Source organism: Astatotilapia calliptera, chromosome 18 (genome assembly GCF_964374335.1).
Source record: "Astatotilapia calliptera chromosome 18, fAstCal68.1, whole genome shotgun sequence".
Taxonomy (NCBI): Eukaryota; Metazoa; Chordata; class Actinopteri; order Cichliformes; family Cichlidae; genus Astatotilapia; species Astatotilapia calliptera.
In genome coordinates this window covers 9952575-9971493 of record NC_137439.1, presented here as the reverse complement: position 1 = coordinate 9971493, position 18919 = coordinate 9952575, and the positions used below count along the sequence as shown (strand labels likewise).

At 38.4% G+C, this 18919-nt stretch overlaps 1 protein-coding gene across 2 annotated transcripts in view; it reads left to right on the top strand.

Moving 5' to 3' along the window:
- The window catches only part of tesk2 (testis associated actin remodelling kinase 2), a 32049-nt gene that overhangs the window by 2195 nt on the left and 10935 nt on the right, over window positions 1-18919 (top strand). Inside the window, exons 2-7 of one of the 2 annotated variants that reach the window (XM_026148686.2) lie at window positions 2701-2831; window positions 2943-3113; window positions 3370-3483; window positions 9954-10075; window positions 13351-13399; window positions 18560-18706. In XM_026148686.2, coding sequence (XP_026004471.1) covers window positions 2991-3113; window positions 3370-3483; window positions 9954-10075; window positions 13351-13399; window positions 18560-18706 — 555 coding nt within the window. In that variant the 5' untranslated portion in view covers window positions 2701-2831; window positions 2943-2990. Of the gene's footprint in view, window positions 1-2700; window positions 3114-3369; window positions 3484-9953; window positions 10076-13350; window positions 13400-18559; window positions 18707-18919 lie in introns of both variants that reach the window. The other variant, XM_080293290.1, reaches the window with a different exon arrangement.

The window sequence follows — 18919 nt, the reverse complement described above, 5'->3', positions numbered from 1 at the left end:
ATTCATTTAAAACACTGCACCTGTTTTAAGCTTTTGTCATTATTCCTCTCAAACACAGAAAGGCCAGAGTACATAATGACAGTATTTATAGTATTAGCGATAATGTGAAGTCCGACTTCTACGTATGAGCTCATTGTTGGAACCCATACTTAAAGGAATCGTTTAACCACAACACATAGTCTTTGTTTACTTTCTGTTCTTACATCAGGGAAGAAGTTGAAGTCAAATTTCCACATTGGCGCAACATTATGCAAGCGTTTCTAAAATAGCAAAAGTGGATAAGAATAAGGATGAAGGCGTTGTTAAAAATACCCCTTACAATTTCCTGAAACCCAAAGTGACATCATTAGATGTCCACTTTTTGTTCATTCACTAGTTCAGAGCCTTTTTAAATATTTTGAGCTTTTTTTCTTTCTTTTTTTTTTATGAGATCATGAGTCCACAGAGCTCAGGCTCAGGCGGAGAGAGTTCCAGAGTCTGCAATTGTTGCAAAAGCTCTGTCTACTTTGTTTGATGCACAGTCAGCAGGCCCTGATCACACGACCTCAGACACCTGATGGGGATATATTGATGTTAACGTTCTCTGATATCCCCTGGTGCTTGTCAATGCAGAGTTGATACCAGAATCTGAAATGGACTTTGAAGTTAACAGGGAGCCAGTGCAACAAAATCTTACTTTCAGCGACATACTTGCTGGGTAGTAGTTATAAAAATGTTCCTAAATGTGCTTAAAAATGTGCAGAAGAGCCAACAGGTATAACAGAAACAATAAAGAACTTGTAGGCAAGAGAAGTGGAGCATGACGTGTACTTAGAAGCAGCCACAAAAAAAGAGTCATTCAGACACATCTGAAGAGAACTAGGCCCTGATACACCTACCTACTATCTCAGCCTATCAATGTGATGGTCAACAATATGCAAAGTAGATGTCAAGTCAGAAATCAGAATCTTTATTGCCATTGTAGCAATAAAACATTGAACATTGAAAAATGAAAGTGCAACATCGTCATCCGGTACCTTTCTGTGTGGACAAGGGAAACAATAGTTTTGTTTTGCGACATCAAAAGTTTACGCCTGTGTCAGACTGTGCCCCGTGTTATTGTTTGTAGCCTTATGATTGGCCAACATTTATATACAGTTAGAATTATTGCTACCTGTTGCACCTGACATCATTTTTTTGTATTGTCATGTAGATGCAGACATCTTTAAATATGCAAGCAGAAAATCCCTAGTGGCAAAACTTGAGGTTGTGAAATATTTTTATTGACCTGAACACATTCAATCCATAAAATCAAACTCAAAAAAATCATTTTAATTTCTGACTTCCATGGATAAATGGAACAAACTCCAGCTTTAAATTCAGCTGGCAAACAGTTTATAATTGGATGCTTCTTTCATTATTACATTAACATTAACAGGTCACAAGCAATTTACTGCGTGAAAGTTATTATTTCTCACTGAACTCTGTTCTTATTTAAAGGTGTATGTTCTATTCAGCACACATAAGATGCTCAGTCGTCAGGTCAATTTTTCACTTACTGTTGAGACATAGGATCTGAAATATGTCTTCAGTGGAAATGTACAGTGAGTGGAAATTTTCTGCTTATGACCTTAGGTGAAGGAAGGCATTTTTTTGTGTACTCTTCAGCATTTATAGGGAAAGATTTATAGAGTGGCTCAACATGTTTTTATCAGCTAAAGAAATCTTCCTCTAGCTTGACGTATTCTTAAGATATGAAAGCCACATTGTTTACAGGCATTTAAAGACCTTTAGCCGCAGACGTGCTTTCCTGTTCCCCTTTGTACCCTGCTGACTTTGTTTTGGATGGCAGAAAGGTCCAAGACCTGAGCTATTCCTTGGCTAATCTCCCATAATTGGACAATGGGCCCCTATTACAGCCATTTCATTTGAGCCTGTTGAGTAATATTGGCTTGTCTCGTCCCTCCTGAGACAGGACCCAGTCCAAAGTTGCATTTGCTTTTAAATATCTTTAGAATAACATGAAATTGTAACTTGCTCCTTCTTTATTGTTTAGGACTATGTGTAAGACTGCTGGTCAATAAGGAGCCATAAAATGGGCACATTCAATACCAAAAAGTTGTAGTAAAAGTACTGAATTGACTTAAATTCAGTTTGCATAGGTCTTAAATGTGTCTTTTAGTCTCAGACATTCTCTAGACATTTTGTTTTTGTGACATGACTGCATCAAAAAGGTCTTGCTTTATAGTTAGATAGATAGATCATGTCAAAAGGACCATTTTAAATATACAAAAATCTTTGTTAAATAGGCCTGATGACTTGAGATGGAGGATTTATGGGCCACCAAGTCTCGGCACCTGAAAATAGTGATGAAGTAAACCATGCTTGATAACATGCTTGTGAGTCACTGGAAATCCAAAGATGGAAGTTTAACAGCAAAAATGATCAGAATGTAGACTGATACCTGGAGATAAGTAGATATTTTTTATGAAAACAATATTTTTGTCATTTGGACACTTTGCTTAAACTCATTCAAACACTTAAAATTTTTCTTACTGTTCATTTTATGTTTCACTTAAAGTGGGAATAAATGTTAAAGCCTTAATTTGCATTTGCTTATACCTCTCATTGGCTACAATGGCTACTTCAATCAGCAGCATAGAAAAAAAAAGTCTGCCATGAAGCTTACTCATTAAATTTCTTCTTTCTTTCTTTCTACAGGTCTCCAGGGATACAACATACCTCTGTCAAACATGTGAAATCCTTATTTGGGTGAAGTTCTCAGTTACAAGCAGTGATGATTTGGATTACTTGGAAAATTCTTGGGTTCAGATTCAGAAACAGAAGTCTATGTGTGTGATATATTTTCTCCCGCAACACAAACTGTGCAAATACTGTTCTGCCGTGAAACCCTCGGCTCCGCGAAAACCAACCAGTCCACTTGTCATGCGGGTACATTACAGAAAAACACCCATAATACCCTCACTGGTACCACCGTCATTCACGTCACCATGGAACGGAATAAACGCAACTCCATTGCTGGGTTTCCTACACGACCTGAACGCCTCAATGAGGACAGAGATGATATCGGAGGGGTAGGAGTGTGTGAGATGGGAATGGCTCCACCTTTGCAGGTTGGTTTTTAGTTTAGTTTAAAATTGTTACATGTTATACACTATACAGGACTCGTGTGCACTCTACAACTCAATGTAAAGCCAGTGTAGAGCTTGGACAACAGTATAATTATAACCTGTACAGTCTAGTCTGTACTTAGCTATAGATTAGTGGCTTTTTTCAGAAACTGTTTCTGACAACCTCTTCAGCCCAAACAAAGTTGTGGTATGGTCCTGCAACATGCTCATCAAACATGTCCTTTTCTGTGTTCTCCAGGTGTCTTCCCCATCATCCTACCGAGCCCTCATCAGTGCCTTCTCCTGTCTTACACGCCTTGATGACTTCTCCCGCGAGTGGATTGGCTCAGGATTTTTCTCTGATGTATTCAGGGTGTGTAGAGATCAGATATTACCTCACTCTTTTCTCAAGTTCAGTCTTTTCTTTCACTGTCTTCTCATTTTATAACCATGCCTCATTTCATACCTCAAGCAAGAGTGTCAGATTTGACCTCAGCTGAATTCTTCACCCTTGGTGCCTGACATAGTTTTATTTTGTGATTCGATTGCACTCAGTCTCATTATTAATTAGGCTCTGCTAAATGAAGCTGCAGCAGAAGAAACTTTTTTTTTTGGTCTGTTGTATTATCAGTCCACCATGACAGTTACAAATTTTTGCATGACTCATTGTGGTTTAGATAAGCAGTGTGACTGCTCATCTAGGAATAGAGCCCGATTGCATAAATTAGAAATAAATGATGATGGCCTAATAATGTTTGACTTTGTTGGTTTTAGTATATCATCAGATGCATTCTTTGTTCGGGGTTTATTCTAAGACAGACAGTAAAGACCGATCTCTTGTTTCTTAAAGGGGTAACATGGAAGACAAAGGTGACAACATTGGGGTAAAGGGTTTATCTTATTCATTAAGAAAGTTAAGACTCCCTTTTATTTCACTCTATTTATCAAACTGTTAGGGGTGGGCGATAGAAACAATAAAAATTTGGCCAACGATAGAGATTTTGACTATACCGCTCTATCGCCATAGCGCATGTTGATGATGTCGTCAAGCTGTGCCTGTTTTGGTCGAAAGCATCGCAGCGGCTACAACCATTATCATCTGCAAATTATGCCGGGCGACAGTCATAGCAAAGAGATGAAGCACTTTTAAAATATGGGGAAAGCCAAAAACTGCGCTTCCTCCACTTCCGTAACATTGATTCATTAATGTTGAATTCTCTCGCAGCTGTTCTGTTCCCATGTTGTTGCAGTATATTAATAACTAACCTTGTATTGTGGATGAATAATCTCAGTTGTTCTCCTTACTGAAGCTTGGCCCATGTATAGCATCCTGCTATGCGATTGCATTTGTCCCTGACCACCAGAATCCCTCACGTTAACTTTTATCGAGTGGAAAAAAAGTTGGCGTTCATCCTCCAGCTTCACTGTGCTAATGTTATGCTAACATAGCTGTGTTGCTAGCAATCACGTAGCACATCATTATATACCAGGTAGTCCAACTTCAGTAACCCTGCAAACGCCACTGCTGTTTAGTTTTCTGTCTTCATTTATGTTGGAAATGGTAGCAGAGCTGTACATTTTAATTAGTTTCAAAAATCTCTCAGTCAGAACATGGTATGTCATGTTTAGCTGGAAACTAGCGAGCTAACTTCCTGTTAACTTCTAATTCTGTTAAATGTAATAAATTCTGTTTTCATGGATGCCTGGATGTTAAACTTAATTGTTACACCTGGTAAAGCAGCAACGCTGATGATTTTATTAAAGATGAAAGAATTTAGACTGTTTTTAACTCTCAGTGTTCGTTTGACTTTGGGACCTGAAGAGGAGTTTTGGACCCAGATTACTCCGCGAAGCTCCTCACTACGGCAGCCGTAATGCTCTGACAATCCATCAAGAAGTGCGGCTTACCAAAGTTGTACTAAAACATTTTTTAACAGATTTCTGCACGCCAAAATCGGTTCGAGGTCAGTAAGCACAACCAGAATTCATACATAAGGCACACTCTCGATTTTTGAGAAAATTAAAGGATTTTAAGTGTGCCTTATAGTGTGGAAAATACGTTATACAGAAGAAAATAATATATCACGATATATATATATATATATATATATTAGGGGTGCAACGATACACAAAATTCACGGTTCGGTTCGGTTCGATACTTTGGTGTCACGGTTCGATATTTTTTCGATACAAAAAAAATGTTCATGCCTTCTTAATTTGTCATTTATTAAAATTATAAATATATATTTTAACTCAAAAGTACAGTTTTTAAATTTAACCCTAACCCTTGTACGTGTTTTTTATTTTGACAGCGAATGCGCACCTGCGGACCACTTATGTGCAGCCCTGGTTATTTAGCTCGTCATATTGCAGCCACAGAAATTCTTTTGTCCATGAAACCATAAAGCTGCACTTTCTTTTTGCCTTATAGTCTGATTTGTCATAACTTCTCCGTTTTGTGGTAAGCTTTTCTTTGGCTGTCACTTCTTCACCCTGACCTGTCTTATTTGGCTCAGCAGAACTGAAATGCTTTTACACACTCACTCACATAAGCTCAGCGATTCTCTGCGCGATCAACCTCTCACATGTTTAAGCTTGCTGCGGGAGATTTCACTTGTCATGTTTGCATAGTAAGCTAACGATTAATAAGACGATGTCAGAGGAATTGGTGCACAAATTATCATCACTCACAGATCAGTGCTGTCGCTCTCTATACACAGTTCACACGATTGCAAAGTGAAAGCAAAAAAACAAGCGCAAATTCAAACGCGATTTCAATATGTCACATATTGACAGTGGCTCACCGATGCCAATGACATAATTACCCAGCTACATTTCCGAAAGAATGCAAAAGCATTGACATATATTTTTCTTCCTACAATAGCCCGACTGGAAAAATCGCTAGCTCCGGGACGTCGGGCTAGCGATATTGCAAGCCCTGTATCTGATTGAGGAATCACTCATCTTTGGAAAAGAGAGTTTATTACAGAGAAATGTCTCTTTCCAAAATAAAAGCTATACTATCCGCTTCTTCTGGGCTATATTCTCAGCAGCATAAGGAGAATCATGTGCTAACAGCTGTCTAAATGACTCGGCTAAAGTTAGTAGCATGCTTGTTGTTTTTGTCTTTGCACTAGGATGATGTCGGCGTAAATGTGCAGTCATATTCGTTGTGTTCCCACTAGTGCTTTCAGGTTAATCTCGTTGAAATGACCTTAACGCCACAACACGGCAAATCCCCGTTAACGAGCTACCGCCGATCGCCCCGTGCATGGGGCTAGACGGCCAACACGTTAACGAGCTAACTGCGCTAACACACTAGTTCCCACCCATGTAATTGAGCATTGTGTGGCACATCCAACATACTGTTTTACTTTAGTCCATGACTCGCTTACCTTCAGGGTCATATGCCACATGAAAACCAAAATAATTCCAAACACCACATCTGAATGAGGGTGGGGGAGGTGCCCTGCGCTCTTCCTTCTGACGATGCTGTCTGTGTTGAGCGCTCAGTGGATCTGCGCTCGACAGTGCAGCCTAGGCGGAGTAGTCGAACGCAGATTCACTGAGCGCTCAACACAGACAGCATCGTCAGAAGGAAAATTGATAAAATAAATTACAAATGTTGTATTGTTCGATACATATGCGTACCGAACCGAAAGCACTGTATCGAACGGTTCAATATCGATACGAATATCGTTGCACCCCTAATATATATATATATCGTTACCGCACGTTTTTCAAATTATACCGTGATGTGGATTTTAGGCCATATTGCCCAGCCCTACAAACTATTATAATTTATTTTTCCTTGTTAGCTTTTGTGTATTGGAATTTCAACTTGGCTTTAGTGCAGGAGGATTGGCCATGTACTGGATTGTATGCAACATGAGACCTCCAGTGGAGATGACCTGCTGTGACATTTGGTTTCCATTGTGTCGTGGGTGGGCTGATTGATGATACTGTTGTTGTCTGACAGCCAGTAGTGTTTGAGTGACGTGTGTGTTGTTAGGAACAGCTCAAGCTAATCCAGAAGATTTGTATTGGAGCGAATCTAGGTATATTGTAATTGGTTTTTATTAGCCATATTAAGCTTGTAGAAAGTGCTGTTATTCAGCACTATTCTAACCCGTTGTGTAGTTTGTATGCCAGCTCTCAGAAACATGCTATTGTTATTGATGTAAAACCCCTGGAAGTTATTCATAACTCACAGTGCTGCAACTGGGCTAAAGAGTGGATTAAAAAAACAAAAAATAAACAAAGCAAACACCATTGATGAATGATTTTAGAGACATTTGGGGCGTGTTTCATTGAAGGGAAACAAGCATAATCACTGTGAGATAAGCATTACTCACTTTGTTTTCTATACTGCTATAGAAAATGATCAGAGCTGAGGCAAAAGAAGGAGTTTAAAGAGGAGGGACAGATTCGGGTGGATCCTGGGGTGGTGTGGAAAGACTGATGAACGGGATGTGGTGCTTCAGAAGAGGTTTTAGGTGTTTACTGAGTACAAAGGAAGGCAAGGATGAGGGCTACAGAGGAGAGGAAGAGGAGTTTGAAAGGAGGGGGGTGTAAGGATTGGTTAGAGGTTGAGTTATTTTGGGGTGGCAGGGGCTTGGTAAAGGGTTTGAGACAGACACTAGGGTTATGGTTTCCATCTGAGAAGGCGAGGTGGAAAAATGGGGAGACACTAGAGAGGAAGATGGGAGAGGGGGAAAAATGCTACCCCTACAGACTTGATGATTACTTGGGCATGATTTGCTGGAGCCCACAGAGGGGAGAAAAAGGGGGGGATGAGGAATAACTGCAGATGGGGGGGATGTGAAGAGTGAGGAATTGGGGGTCGGACGGATGTGGGGGAGGAGGCCTTTAGAGGAGTGGCCATCTGTTGTTTCTGCTGTCCTGTGGTGGGGACTGTCGGCTCTTTTAGCCATGCCCACTCCTTTGAACTTGAACAGAGACATTTTTGTTTGTGCATGTGTGAGACACAGAGAGAAGTCGATACAGAAAACTCTCACAGACTAAATTCAAGTTCATTATATTTTTTGAAGTTCTGCTTATACACGGTATATAATAGTGATCATCTTGCACTAAGTAATGAACTTGCAGTGCAGAGGAACTAGTGTTATTCTGTATACTTTCCTTTAATTGTTAATGTTGCCTGCATAATCCACATTGATTTTTGCCTGTGTTGTCAAGTTCCCATCCTACTGATGGGATATCACAGTGGCTGTGTAATGGAAGATAGCTGCTATAAGATGACATAAATTTGCCCTTTATTTATTTATTTATTTATTTATTTATTTATTTATTTATTTATTTATTTATTTATAGTGAATATAAGAGCGTTTTTGGGACTGTATACCCCCCTCCCCCAGTCTTTATTGAATCTAATCAAATGTAGCAGTTTTTAAAAAAGGAATGCACGACTAAAAGTGACCAAAACTCTTTTACTAACAAACCATGTTTATCCAGCATCCAGTATTGAGTAAGTGTCCAAAACAAACCAACATATGTGACAGGTGAACCTTTGTTCTTGTAATGGTTCATGCTTTACCAAACAAAGAATGCACAATGGCCCATACAGTAACACTGGCAGCACTGAAACCTTTTATTCACTGTGCAGTTTAAAATGATCTTTGAAGTGTTGGTTTAAGTTGCTGCAGAATGAATGATAGCATAACTGCTATACTAACGTGCCAGTTAGCAGGTCTTGTTTGCATGCGTCTATGAATAATTTTCCACAGTTAACACCTCATCTGGAGCTTATGATATTTGAATAGTTGCCTTATGTACTGAAGCTCATCTTTCCGTAGATACAGGATTAATTTAGGCTTTTGAAATTACTTTCTTAAAAGCTTTTTAAATGCTTCTGATGGGAGGAAAGAGTTTGCATGTGCAGGTAGATAGATTTGCATACAGTGTCTTAGTCAATTGGTTCTCCTGACGTCTAGACAGGCACATTGGGGCTTTCTACCTTTAATAGTAACCACAGGAATCTGTAAAATAATCTGTGTTTCCTTCAGTAGATATTAAATATATTAAGCAAATTGAACTGCTGATATTTTAGAAAGTGTGTGTATGTGTGTGTGTTTGTATTTGCAATGGCTCCAAAGTATATCTTTAAATTTGGGATAAAAACAAACAAAATCAAAATCTGCATACACGTCTCTATTTCGTGTTACATTTGATGTTGATTAAGAAATATTTGCTTCTAAATTTTGATTCAACTTTCTTGGTTTTGACTTTTAGGCATTTAAATTTAAACATGCTACCAACATAGCACCTCTTGCTAGTCAATTGCAGTCAATGAAAAATAAATGCTAGTAGATTGTTTAAAAAAAAAAAGTGTACTGTACTGTTTCAAAGCTTCAACGGGAAATGTTTTAAAGTTGTCACAATCCAATGACCTGTTAGGTTTGCCATGCTGGGATAGTCTCCAGCCAGCCATGGAGGGATTGAGTGTGATGCCACAACTATGTAACAAATCAATGGAAACTAAATCCTGACGCAGAATCATATAAAATTGATTGTGGAGCACTGACCTGACTGTTTCCTTTGTCATGGCTGGTCAGCATTGACTGACCTCATTTCACTTCTCTTTTATGTCCTGCCCTTTGTTTTTTTGGCTTCCTCTGTTTTCTTGCCTGAAGAACCAGATTTAATATTTTTTTGGGTTATAATTGCAGAAGAGCTTGGTTGCAAGCTGTTCAAGGCCTTAACTGTTGTGCTCATTTTAGGCATTATGCAGTCATAGTTAATCTGCCCTAGATATGAAGGATGAGACAGTGTTTGGTTGTATTTGACTGTAACTGAACACATTTTCATTTGACTTTTTTCCAGGTACGTCATCGAGCTTCAGACCAAGTTATGGCTCTGAAGATGAACAAGCTCAGCAGTAACAGGGCTAATATGTTGAGAGAAGTCCAGCTAATGAACCGGCTTAATCATCCAAACATACTCAGGTTAGTAATCGAATAAGAGTAATTTATTTTCCAGCCAGGGCTCTTAAAAATAAATAAATAAATAAATAAATAAATAAATAACCTTTGTTAATTGAATCTTAATTTAAAATGTTGGTTGCTTCTAAAAGCTGCATTAATTTAACTTTTAAAACAAAGCAAGCAAAATCATTATTTTGTTCCAGATAATTATTACGTTATGGTGCAGATTTTAAGAAACTCATTCTTAGTAACGATTTCAGAAACTCTAGATGATATTCAGCACAAATGACTGTGTGCAGAAAATAATTTCTACTAACACCTGCCTGTGTGATGATAAACAAAATATATTTATAGTCTTCCACCCCCTTCACCACCACTTCTCTTCTGTCATTTGCTCATGTGCTTGTGGTTGTGACCTGTTTCCTTTGGGGTTGGTTTGAAACTGTGTCAAACATAGAGCCTATTAGCAATGGATTTTCTAAGCTGCCAACTCCTGTTAGGGTTTCACCAGATGCCTGGAGGCAAGAAGCAAGGAGGGCCCTCTCTGTCACAGGGAAGGGGAAAGGCAGAAGCTGTATACAGTCATGAACATTTTCTTTTCAGTTATCTGCTGTATGATTGGCAAAGTGTCAAAAAGTTGGTGACATTTGTGGTCCTTGCTGATTTGTGTTGTCTCCATTTAACATTTTTCAGAATTAAAATAGAAATCAATGTCAAACCGTTTTAAAAGTGCAGTCGCAGTTTTGCTTTTCTTCTTCTTTTTGGACCTAGTACTAAATAAATAGTAACACAGGTAAGCATGATGCATTGATAGACTTAACAAGTGCCTCGCTTAGCCAGAGATACCTGCTAAATAGCACCAAGTAATGTAGAAATAAAGTGGATACTGTCCTAATAGTATATTAACTTTAAGCCTTAATAAAATTCAAAGGGGTGAGATATACACAAAAAATTGGCTACATAGTGCAGTAGTTTACATGTTTGCTTAACAAGTGAAAAGTTCCCAGTTCGATTCTAGGAGGAGACACAAATGTCTTTGGGGTTGCATCAGAAGAAGGCATCTGATGTTAAAGTCTGCCAAAACAAATGTGATCCCCTGTGAATAAGTGAGCAGCTGAAAGTAGCTTTTTTTCACTCTGTGCTGTTCTTGTGAAAGGGAAAATTGGATACATGTAGCAAAGCCTGTTTTAGTTGCAAAGTTTTAACATGGGATTCTAGAGGACTTGACTTACTTTTGCAGCCTCAATTTGCCATTTAAGGAACTCTGATTTTTGGAATTTGTTTTTGGGCTTCACTTTTCAGCGCCACAGGTTGCAACTTGGTCAGAACCTAGGCATCATGATGAAATTGACTTTAAGTTCCATTTTCTTTAAGATCTAACTTCCTGTTGAAGTTAAATGCACATAATCTTTGGCCACTTTCAACTTTGAATCCATAATTACGCTGCTGTCCTGCTGACTAATTTCTCTAATGTCCTTAAAAGTCTTCTGTTTCTGTAGTGTAATGCCACTTTTCATGACTTTATTTTGTTTTGCTTTGTTTAAACATTAAGAACATTGACATAAATGGACAAAGGCCAAAACAAAACTGGAAGCTAGTAAAGATCTAAAAAAGATACATAAATATGTGAAGCCTGTGGATTTGAGCAAGGCTGCCTCTGTTAATAGTTAAAGTTACTTATGTATGTATAACTTTGCATAATCATGATTTTTCCCAGTCTTTCAGTTAGTCAGTTGTTACAGTTTTCTTTGCAGCTGCCAGAAGAATCTTACACAGGTATTAGTGTTTTGGATGTACATGTCCTTTAAGGTGTATAAAATCAAATGTGCTTGTGGAATTATATAACCAATGGCTGCTGTCCAAGAAAAGTTTTAGTTTTCCACATCTAAAAAATATGAATAGTATATTTTAGTTCTTCAGATTGTATTTGTTTTATGGTTCTTAAATGCAGATCTTATCCATATTTAAACCTCTTCAAATGACATCTGTGGTAAAATGCAAAGGTGTTTAACTTCAATTAGAACAACTGTTTTGCTATAAAATAGGTTTGTTATTTTGTCTTTGTAGTAAATATTTCACATTCTACTTTGGGCATGTGTGTGGGGGAGTGTGTGTTTACGGCCATGCACACATATGCATAAATATCTTTGTGTGTTCACGGACACACAAGCACACATCGTTTACAATGCCATCTTTGTTAAGCGTGCTTCATGGTTTGTGTGTCTGTGTGCTAACAAGCTTGCACTGAGGGGGTCATTGTTAGCTAAAGTCCAATAAGGGCCCACAGAGTTGACCTTTTCGTTTACTTCAGAATTATGAGGTCCTCAACTGAGTTTGTGAACAGTTGGTTCATGTGTTGCTCTGGACACACACACACACACACACACACACACACACACACACACACACACACACACACACACACACACACACACACACACACACACACCATTAGATTTCAAGTGAAGGGGTACACAGCCCTCTCTGGGCTCAATTTATTTTATAAATACAGATGAATAAAAAGTCATCCAAAATTGAGGAAGAATGATCTGACATGATAAGTTGAGGCTGTGTTTATCCTTGATTAAAGTGTTTGTCATTGTGGTAGATTTAATTATTTAGTTATTTAGTTTAATATCAGAAATTGAATTTGTCAGTGTGATTATGAAACACTGACATAACAGAAAGGGTGTTAGCGTGATTGTGGTTTTGTTTATTACTATATTAAAATTTGCAGGAAAGGCAGAGGGAGAAATGGAAGGAATGCAGGTGAAGCAGCTGAGCTGTTATTATCCTGCTGTTATGAGACTGTCTGACAGTAATCACCGGTCCGGTCTTGCCTATTGGAATTTTAATCTTTTCTCAACTGTTGTTGCTGCTTTCTTCTCTTCACTCATAACAGAAAAGGTCACAAAGTATTTTAATCTATTTTTTATACACACTACATAGCAAGTGATTCTATAGTGTAATGGTTAACACATTTTCTTGGCAAGCAAAAGGCTGTTACTTTGATTCCAGCTGGAAGCACAAATGCCCTTTGGGGTTGTATGAGGAAGGGTATCTAGTGTAAAACACCTCCTGTGATAAGGGAGCAGACAACTTCTTCTAGCAAGTTATTGAACTAGTTAGAAACTGTGTTTGTGGCTTGCAAAGATAAGAACATTTGTCTGTCAGTGTCTCAACCACATTTTTCTTTTATCAAGTCAAATTATTACACATATCTTCAATTAATCTTTGAAATGGTGCTTATAAAACATGTTTTAACAACAACATTTTTCATTGCATCTGTCTTCTAGGTTTAAAGGAGTTTGTGTCCATGAGGGCCAGCTTCATGCTCTCACAGAGGTAGGAGAACATATGCACAAACACACAATTTCACACTGAAGCTTCTGTGCACACTAATATGTGAGATCAAAGCGTGGCTGCTAATGAAAGGTCGAGCACTGGGGCACCTATGCTATAATTCTTTTTGTGTTAGTGTGGCTTGTGTGCGTTCTTGTTATTTTCAAGTGAACACCACGTAATCCATGAGCACAACACAGAAGTGCACAAGCCTGTAATTGTGGAAAACCAAGAGAACTGAATGTCCTTATTTATGTGTAACCCTTGGCCTCTGTGTGAGTAAGCGGGAGGGAGAATTTGATACAGGCAACTAATCAAGCTTTCCAGGGAAGGTAAACGTTTGGATATCTTTGTGATTAATGTTATTTAAATTCACATAGCCCAATTTTAGTCACAGAAAATGTCCAATAGACACATGACATATCTGAGTCTGAATGAAAGGATGAGTTGCACAGAACATCAGGTCTTATCCTCCAAATTACAAAAGAATAAACTGAGGCAGAAACAGAACCCTTGGTGGCGTTTATGTTATAGTAAAGGGCCCCTTGTTACCAAGTAGCTTTGATTTTTCTCAAGTCATTCTGAATACTGAACAGTATTCTCCAACATTGCAAGTTGCTTTTTGCTTCTCATGAGTGTTTTTTGGGGGTAATTTAAATAATAAATACAATGGGGTAGTTGTTGCTCGGGAGGTAGAACAGGTCATCTACTAATTTGAAAGTTGGTGGTTTGATCCCTGACTGCTTCAAAGTATCTTTGGGCAACTACTGAACCCCAAGTTGTTCACCGGGGTGTGAGTGCTAGATAGAAAACAGGCGTAGAAAAAAGTGCTTCTATAAATGTGAGTGAATAAGAGAAGTTAAAAGCTTCTTTTAACTAATAAAGCTTTTTGCTTCTGTCAGTCTCAGATCTCCAGGCATTCAGACATAGATTTCTTTTTGTCTGTATTTCTGTAACAAAAGGTTTTAACAGGAGTTTATTAGCCTTGTTCTAACCCCTAACATGGAGATTACTAAATTATGAATTAATTAATTTTGAACTAGTAATGTTATGAAAACTACAACTCCTGTTTTCTTGCAACACGTGTTGCACATGTTGCAATAAAATTTTCCCTCTGCTGCTTAATGCAGTGTAAATTTAGTCATATCACAGACTGCGTTTTCTGTTCGATAAGTTTTTAAAATTTTATACACACATAATCTGCCTAATGATGTGCTAATGTCAATCTACATGAACTTTCATTTATACAGATATACATCAACACTTCAGCCACTGATGAGCCAGTTCATCTCTGCAAATGATTATGTATGAATTTGCATGATATGGTCAGTTACATGTAAATGTGGGGTGATAGACATGGGCTATCTGAAGAAAGCATACACTGTTAGAGATGCTCCCGGACTCACACATATGTTCTAAATTACACTGCTGTGCTGCACAGTGAATGTGCTTATTGTAGCCTTGACAAATAGAGACTGACACCAGTTTTATAATAGAACACATCTTGAGATGCTGAATTTGCACATATGGTTGATCGTAGTTGCAAAGGGAAGTACTGCATATTGTACTATGCATACGCACTGTGGTAGGTCTTGTATTCCTTCCTTCAGCGTAAACAGATCCTGTTGTATCGTGTCGGGGCCAAGCTGTATGCTCTGACTCTGGTAGCAGGCTCATGGCGTTTTGTTACCTGACCCCCGCTATGTGGCTATGCTCAGAGGAAGAGGAGAATGAAGTTACTGCATGGCCTCAAGCTGCTTCAGTAACACTGACTGACACGCAGACACAAGCACATCCCATGTTAGCGCATATGTTAGCTTGAAACTGAAACACTGAAGTGCTGTTAGCATTCAAGAGAGCAAAAGTTGAAAATGATAGATTTGATTTTATTATTGTTTCATGCACAGAAAATAAGTCCAGCATGAAAGAGCTTATAAGACACAAATAGCAGAAGAAAGAAGAAAAGAAAAAGAAGAAAATTTAATGGTGTTGGAAAAGCACCATAACTCACAACTGCTAAATAAATAATCCAGTCTGATGTCTTCTCCAGGGTTTAGATATAAAGGCATCCAGTTAATAAACAACCTTTTCATTCTGTCAGTGCACAAAAACATGTCTGGATTTTTAACAGACGTTTTATTAAATAAAGTCGTCCTTAACTCGTCTAAATAAGAATAATCCAGGAGAACACTGAAGAGTACAACCTGCATACCTCCCTTGTATTAATTCTAAAACTTAAAATTTTTTTAGTTTTTTTTCCCCTTCTTGTTTCAAAGATTGGCTTTGAATGGTCTATAGCATATGATAGAATTAAAACCTTCTTCCCCATTTAGGTAAGGAAACCCTTGAGATCTACAACTGTTTTTTAATCTTTATTACATTATGATGATCTGCTCTTTATAAATGTGCCTGATAGTAACTACATAAGGTATACCTGTACATAATTATGCGTTATGTTTTGTTATTAGCTTTGCAAATTGTGCACACATCATTGCTGTTTGTCTTCAAACTTTCCTGTTGGATTCTTTCTATATAGAACTTTCCCCTCCTGGTTCCCTCTTACGTCTGCGCATACACGTGTATCAGGAAGGCTTTTGCTTTTATATATTTGATAAATGTTTCTCCACAGAGTAAGAACAGAATCAGACAAAAACTTTTAAATTTGTCTGTTTTTCCTGGAAGTATATAAAGAAGGGCCTGAAATTCTCAGAACTGGTTACGGTGGAGGATTTGAAGTCAATTTTAAAGGATCAGGAAAATGCTACTCTTGGTTAATATAATTTCTCCTCAATTTGCACTGAAATTGGTTTTAACCTTCATATTTTATTAAATATGTTTTGGACATTGTGCTGTGCGCTGTCCTCTTGGCCAGGGTCCTCCTGAAATAGTATCTTGGACCTGCATAAATATATATAGGCTATAATAAAGGGTATAATGTAGGATAAATATAGGATATAATAAAAGGAATCGTTGCATGATGTGGGTATTTGGCATCTGCACTGGATTACTGTTTCACAGGCAAATTATCCTTTGAAGACTTAGCACAATGCACAGTGATCTAGACCTCAAAGACTTGCTCTGCTTCTGCTCAGCTTCATTTTAATGCATCTTATATGAACTGCTTCTGCAATCGTAATCTGGGCTAATGGTAAGTCATGACCCATGCCAGGATTTTACTGCTGTTTGAAGCTGCTCCCGGCAGCAAACAAGAACTCTTTGTTTGAGTCTTTCCAGGTTTTTTAACCTGAAACACAGACAGTCCTCCAGAACTGTTGTGACCAGCCATACGTTTCTTATTTCCTCAGCTCACTGCATCTTAAATGATCATACTCGGTACTTGCATGGCCCAAACGTGCCATGTTTAATGATCAGTTTGGTGCATCAGTACTTCCATAAACAGGATGAGGTAAATTCCGGGAAATACACAATGCATGAGTGAGAGGCTTTTTAAAATATAACTTTGCTTTTAGTTTACACGACAGGTGCACTCTTCTGTAAAATCGTGTGATTTGCTTTTCTGACTAGGCATACTTTGTGCGTATTCTGTTGGTGTGATTATAAACTGTGCGAAGCAGGGAAGTTGGATTAGTCTTTTTTTTTTTTTTTCTTTTTAATTGACTGCACTTGGGGTTTCTCCTGTTGTGTTTCTCTGTTTGGAAACTCCAATCAGGCGTAGACAACAGATGTTGAACTCTGTGGCTACTGAGGAATTTACTGGACAAATACTGTAATCCTCTGACATCTTGAAGCGGTGTGCACATGTGTGTCACAGTATATCTGAGGGTAAAAGACCGCAGGCAGCTCAATATTTTGGGTCCAATCGTCCAGTTGCTTGAAATCCACAAACATCCAAAGGCACAAAAAGCACCTCTGCTGATCCCCTGTAGAAATTGAGAAAGACCGTAGTCCGGTACATGGAATTATCAGCTGTGGAGGTTAAGACAAACATTTCAGCAAACGTATGTGAAGAATATTGTTGGTAGTCACTGATGACAGGACACAGTTTTTACATATTTTTGCAAAATAATTTGCATTCTTTATTCATTTTTTTTTCCTTCAGTTTTACGTGATGTGGATTTGTAGGTTGGCCTATCTAATTTATGTTGGGCTTTGGAATCTAAACCTTTATGACACTTAACCCTGAAATGATCTGGCTAATATTCAGTTTCAGATTCAGCTTGATTGGTATTAATCTGACTAGAAGCCCAGTTTATTTATTGCATTAAGAAGTAGAGTACAGTTTCAGCTCTCATTGCTCTAATTCAACTCCTGTCAGTCATAGAGTAACCACAGTTAAACCCGAGCAACTCCTTATCTCATCTCTCACAGTTTTAACTACAGTTGTTTTTGATATGTGACAGGATTAGAAGGTCTTTGCATGCAAGACCCGAGGTCAGCTACGTTCTTCTGGACCAAAGCTGACGGACAAACTGAAGGCCCCAGCATAGCTTAAACCCACGGAGCAGGTTTACTAATTCGCCTACACGGTGGGCAGATGGTTCCCATTCATGTTAAGGAAACCAGCCATTCTGCCAGCCAGTTGAACAGGCTGCAGGCCAGATTTTGTTCAGGCAGTTTGTTCGATACATTACCTAACCCACCAAGCAGGCTGTCAGTAGTCACTGAATCCAACTGATCGGTCCTCTACTCTGAGCTGTCAAATGAGCAGCTAGTAACATGATTAGTCAGAACCTCTGTGCAGCTTGAATTTACCTCTGTATTTTAATGATGGTGAGTGTGATTGCACCACTGTGACTAATGGATTGTAAAGCCAGCAAGTCATTCTGTTCTGTTGCTGGCAACAGGGAGTGTTATCTTGCCATGACTGGAGTATTCACACCAACTCTATCTAATTCCACTGAAAGGAATTTGATATCTCCCCATCTCACTGTTATAATGACCTGTGTAGGAAGGAAATGCTTTGTTTTTCAAGCATAGTAAAGCAGTTCCTGGTTCAGTAATACCAATAATATGAAATAATTTGTTCTTCCGCACATTTTGAAACCATATTGCACGTTGTCTGTTCTCGAGCTTCAGCATTTTAAAAGCAATTTTCTGTGCCCTACTTTGTTCAGGGTTATTTTAGATCTGAATGTAAATCTTGTTTAAAAATAATCTGATATTTACCAGTTAATTTATAGATGTGTCTTTCTCTTCCTGTAGTACATCAATGGTGGGAACCTGGAGCAACTTCTGGACAGCAACAAACACCTGAGCTGGCCAACCAGGGTGAAATTAGCCTGTGATATCGCCAGCGGTCTGGCCTACTTGCACTCTAAAGGCATATTCCACCGGGACCTCACCTCCAAGGTTAGCTAAATGGGTAATTGTGTCATTAAGAGGTGAAACGGGAGCTAAAAATGGTCTGCTTATATCCCCCCAAAATGAACACTTGGACATCTTCAGATTAGAACCCTTGTGGTGTATTTCTTGTAAGTGTTTTTGTGTGGAGAACAATATAAAATGTTTGACTTTGGCTTCTTTATGAGTTTCCTGTGGGGTAGTATATAATGAAATACTAGC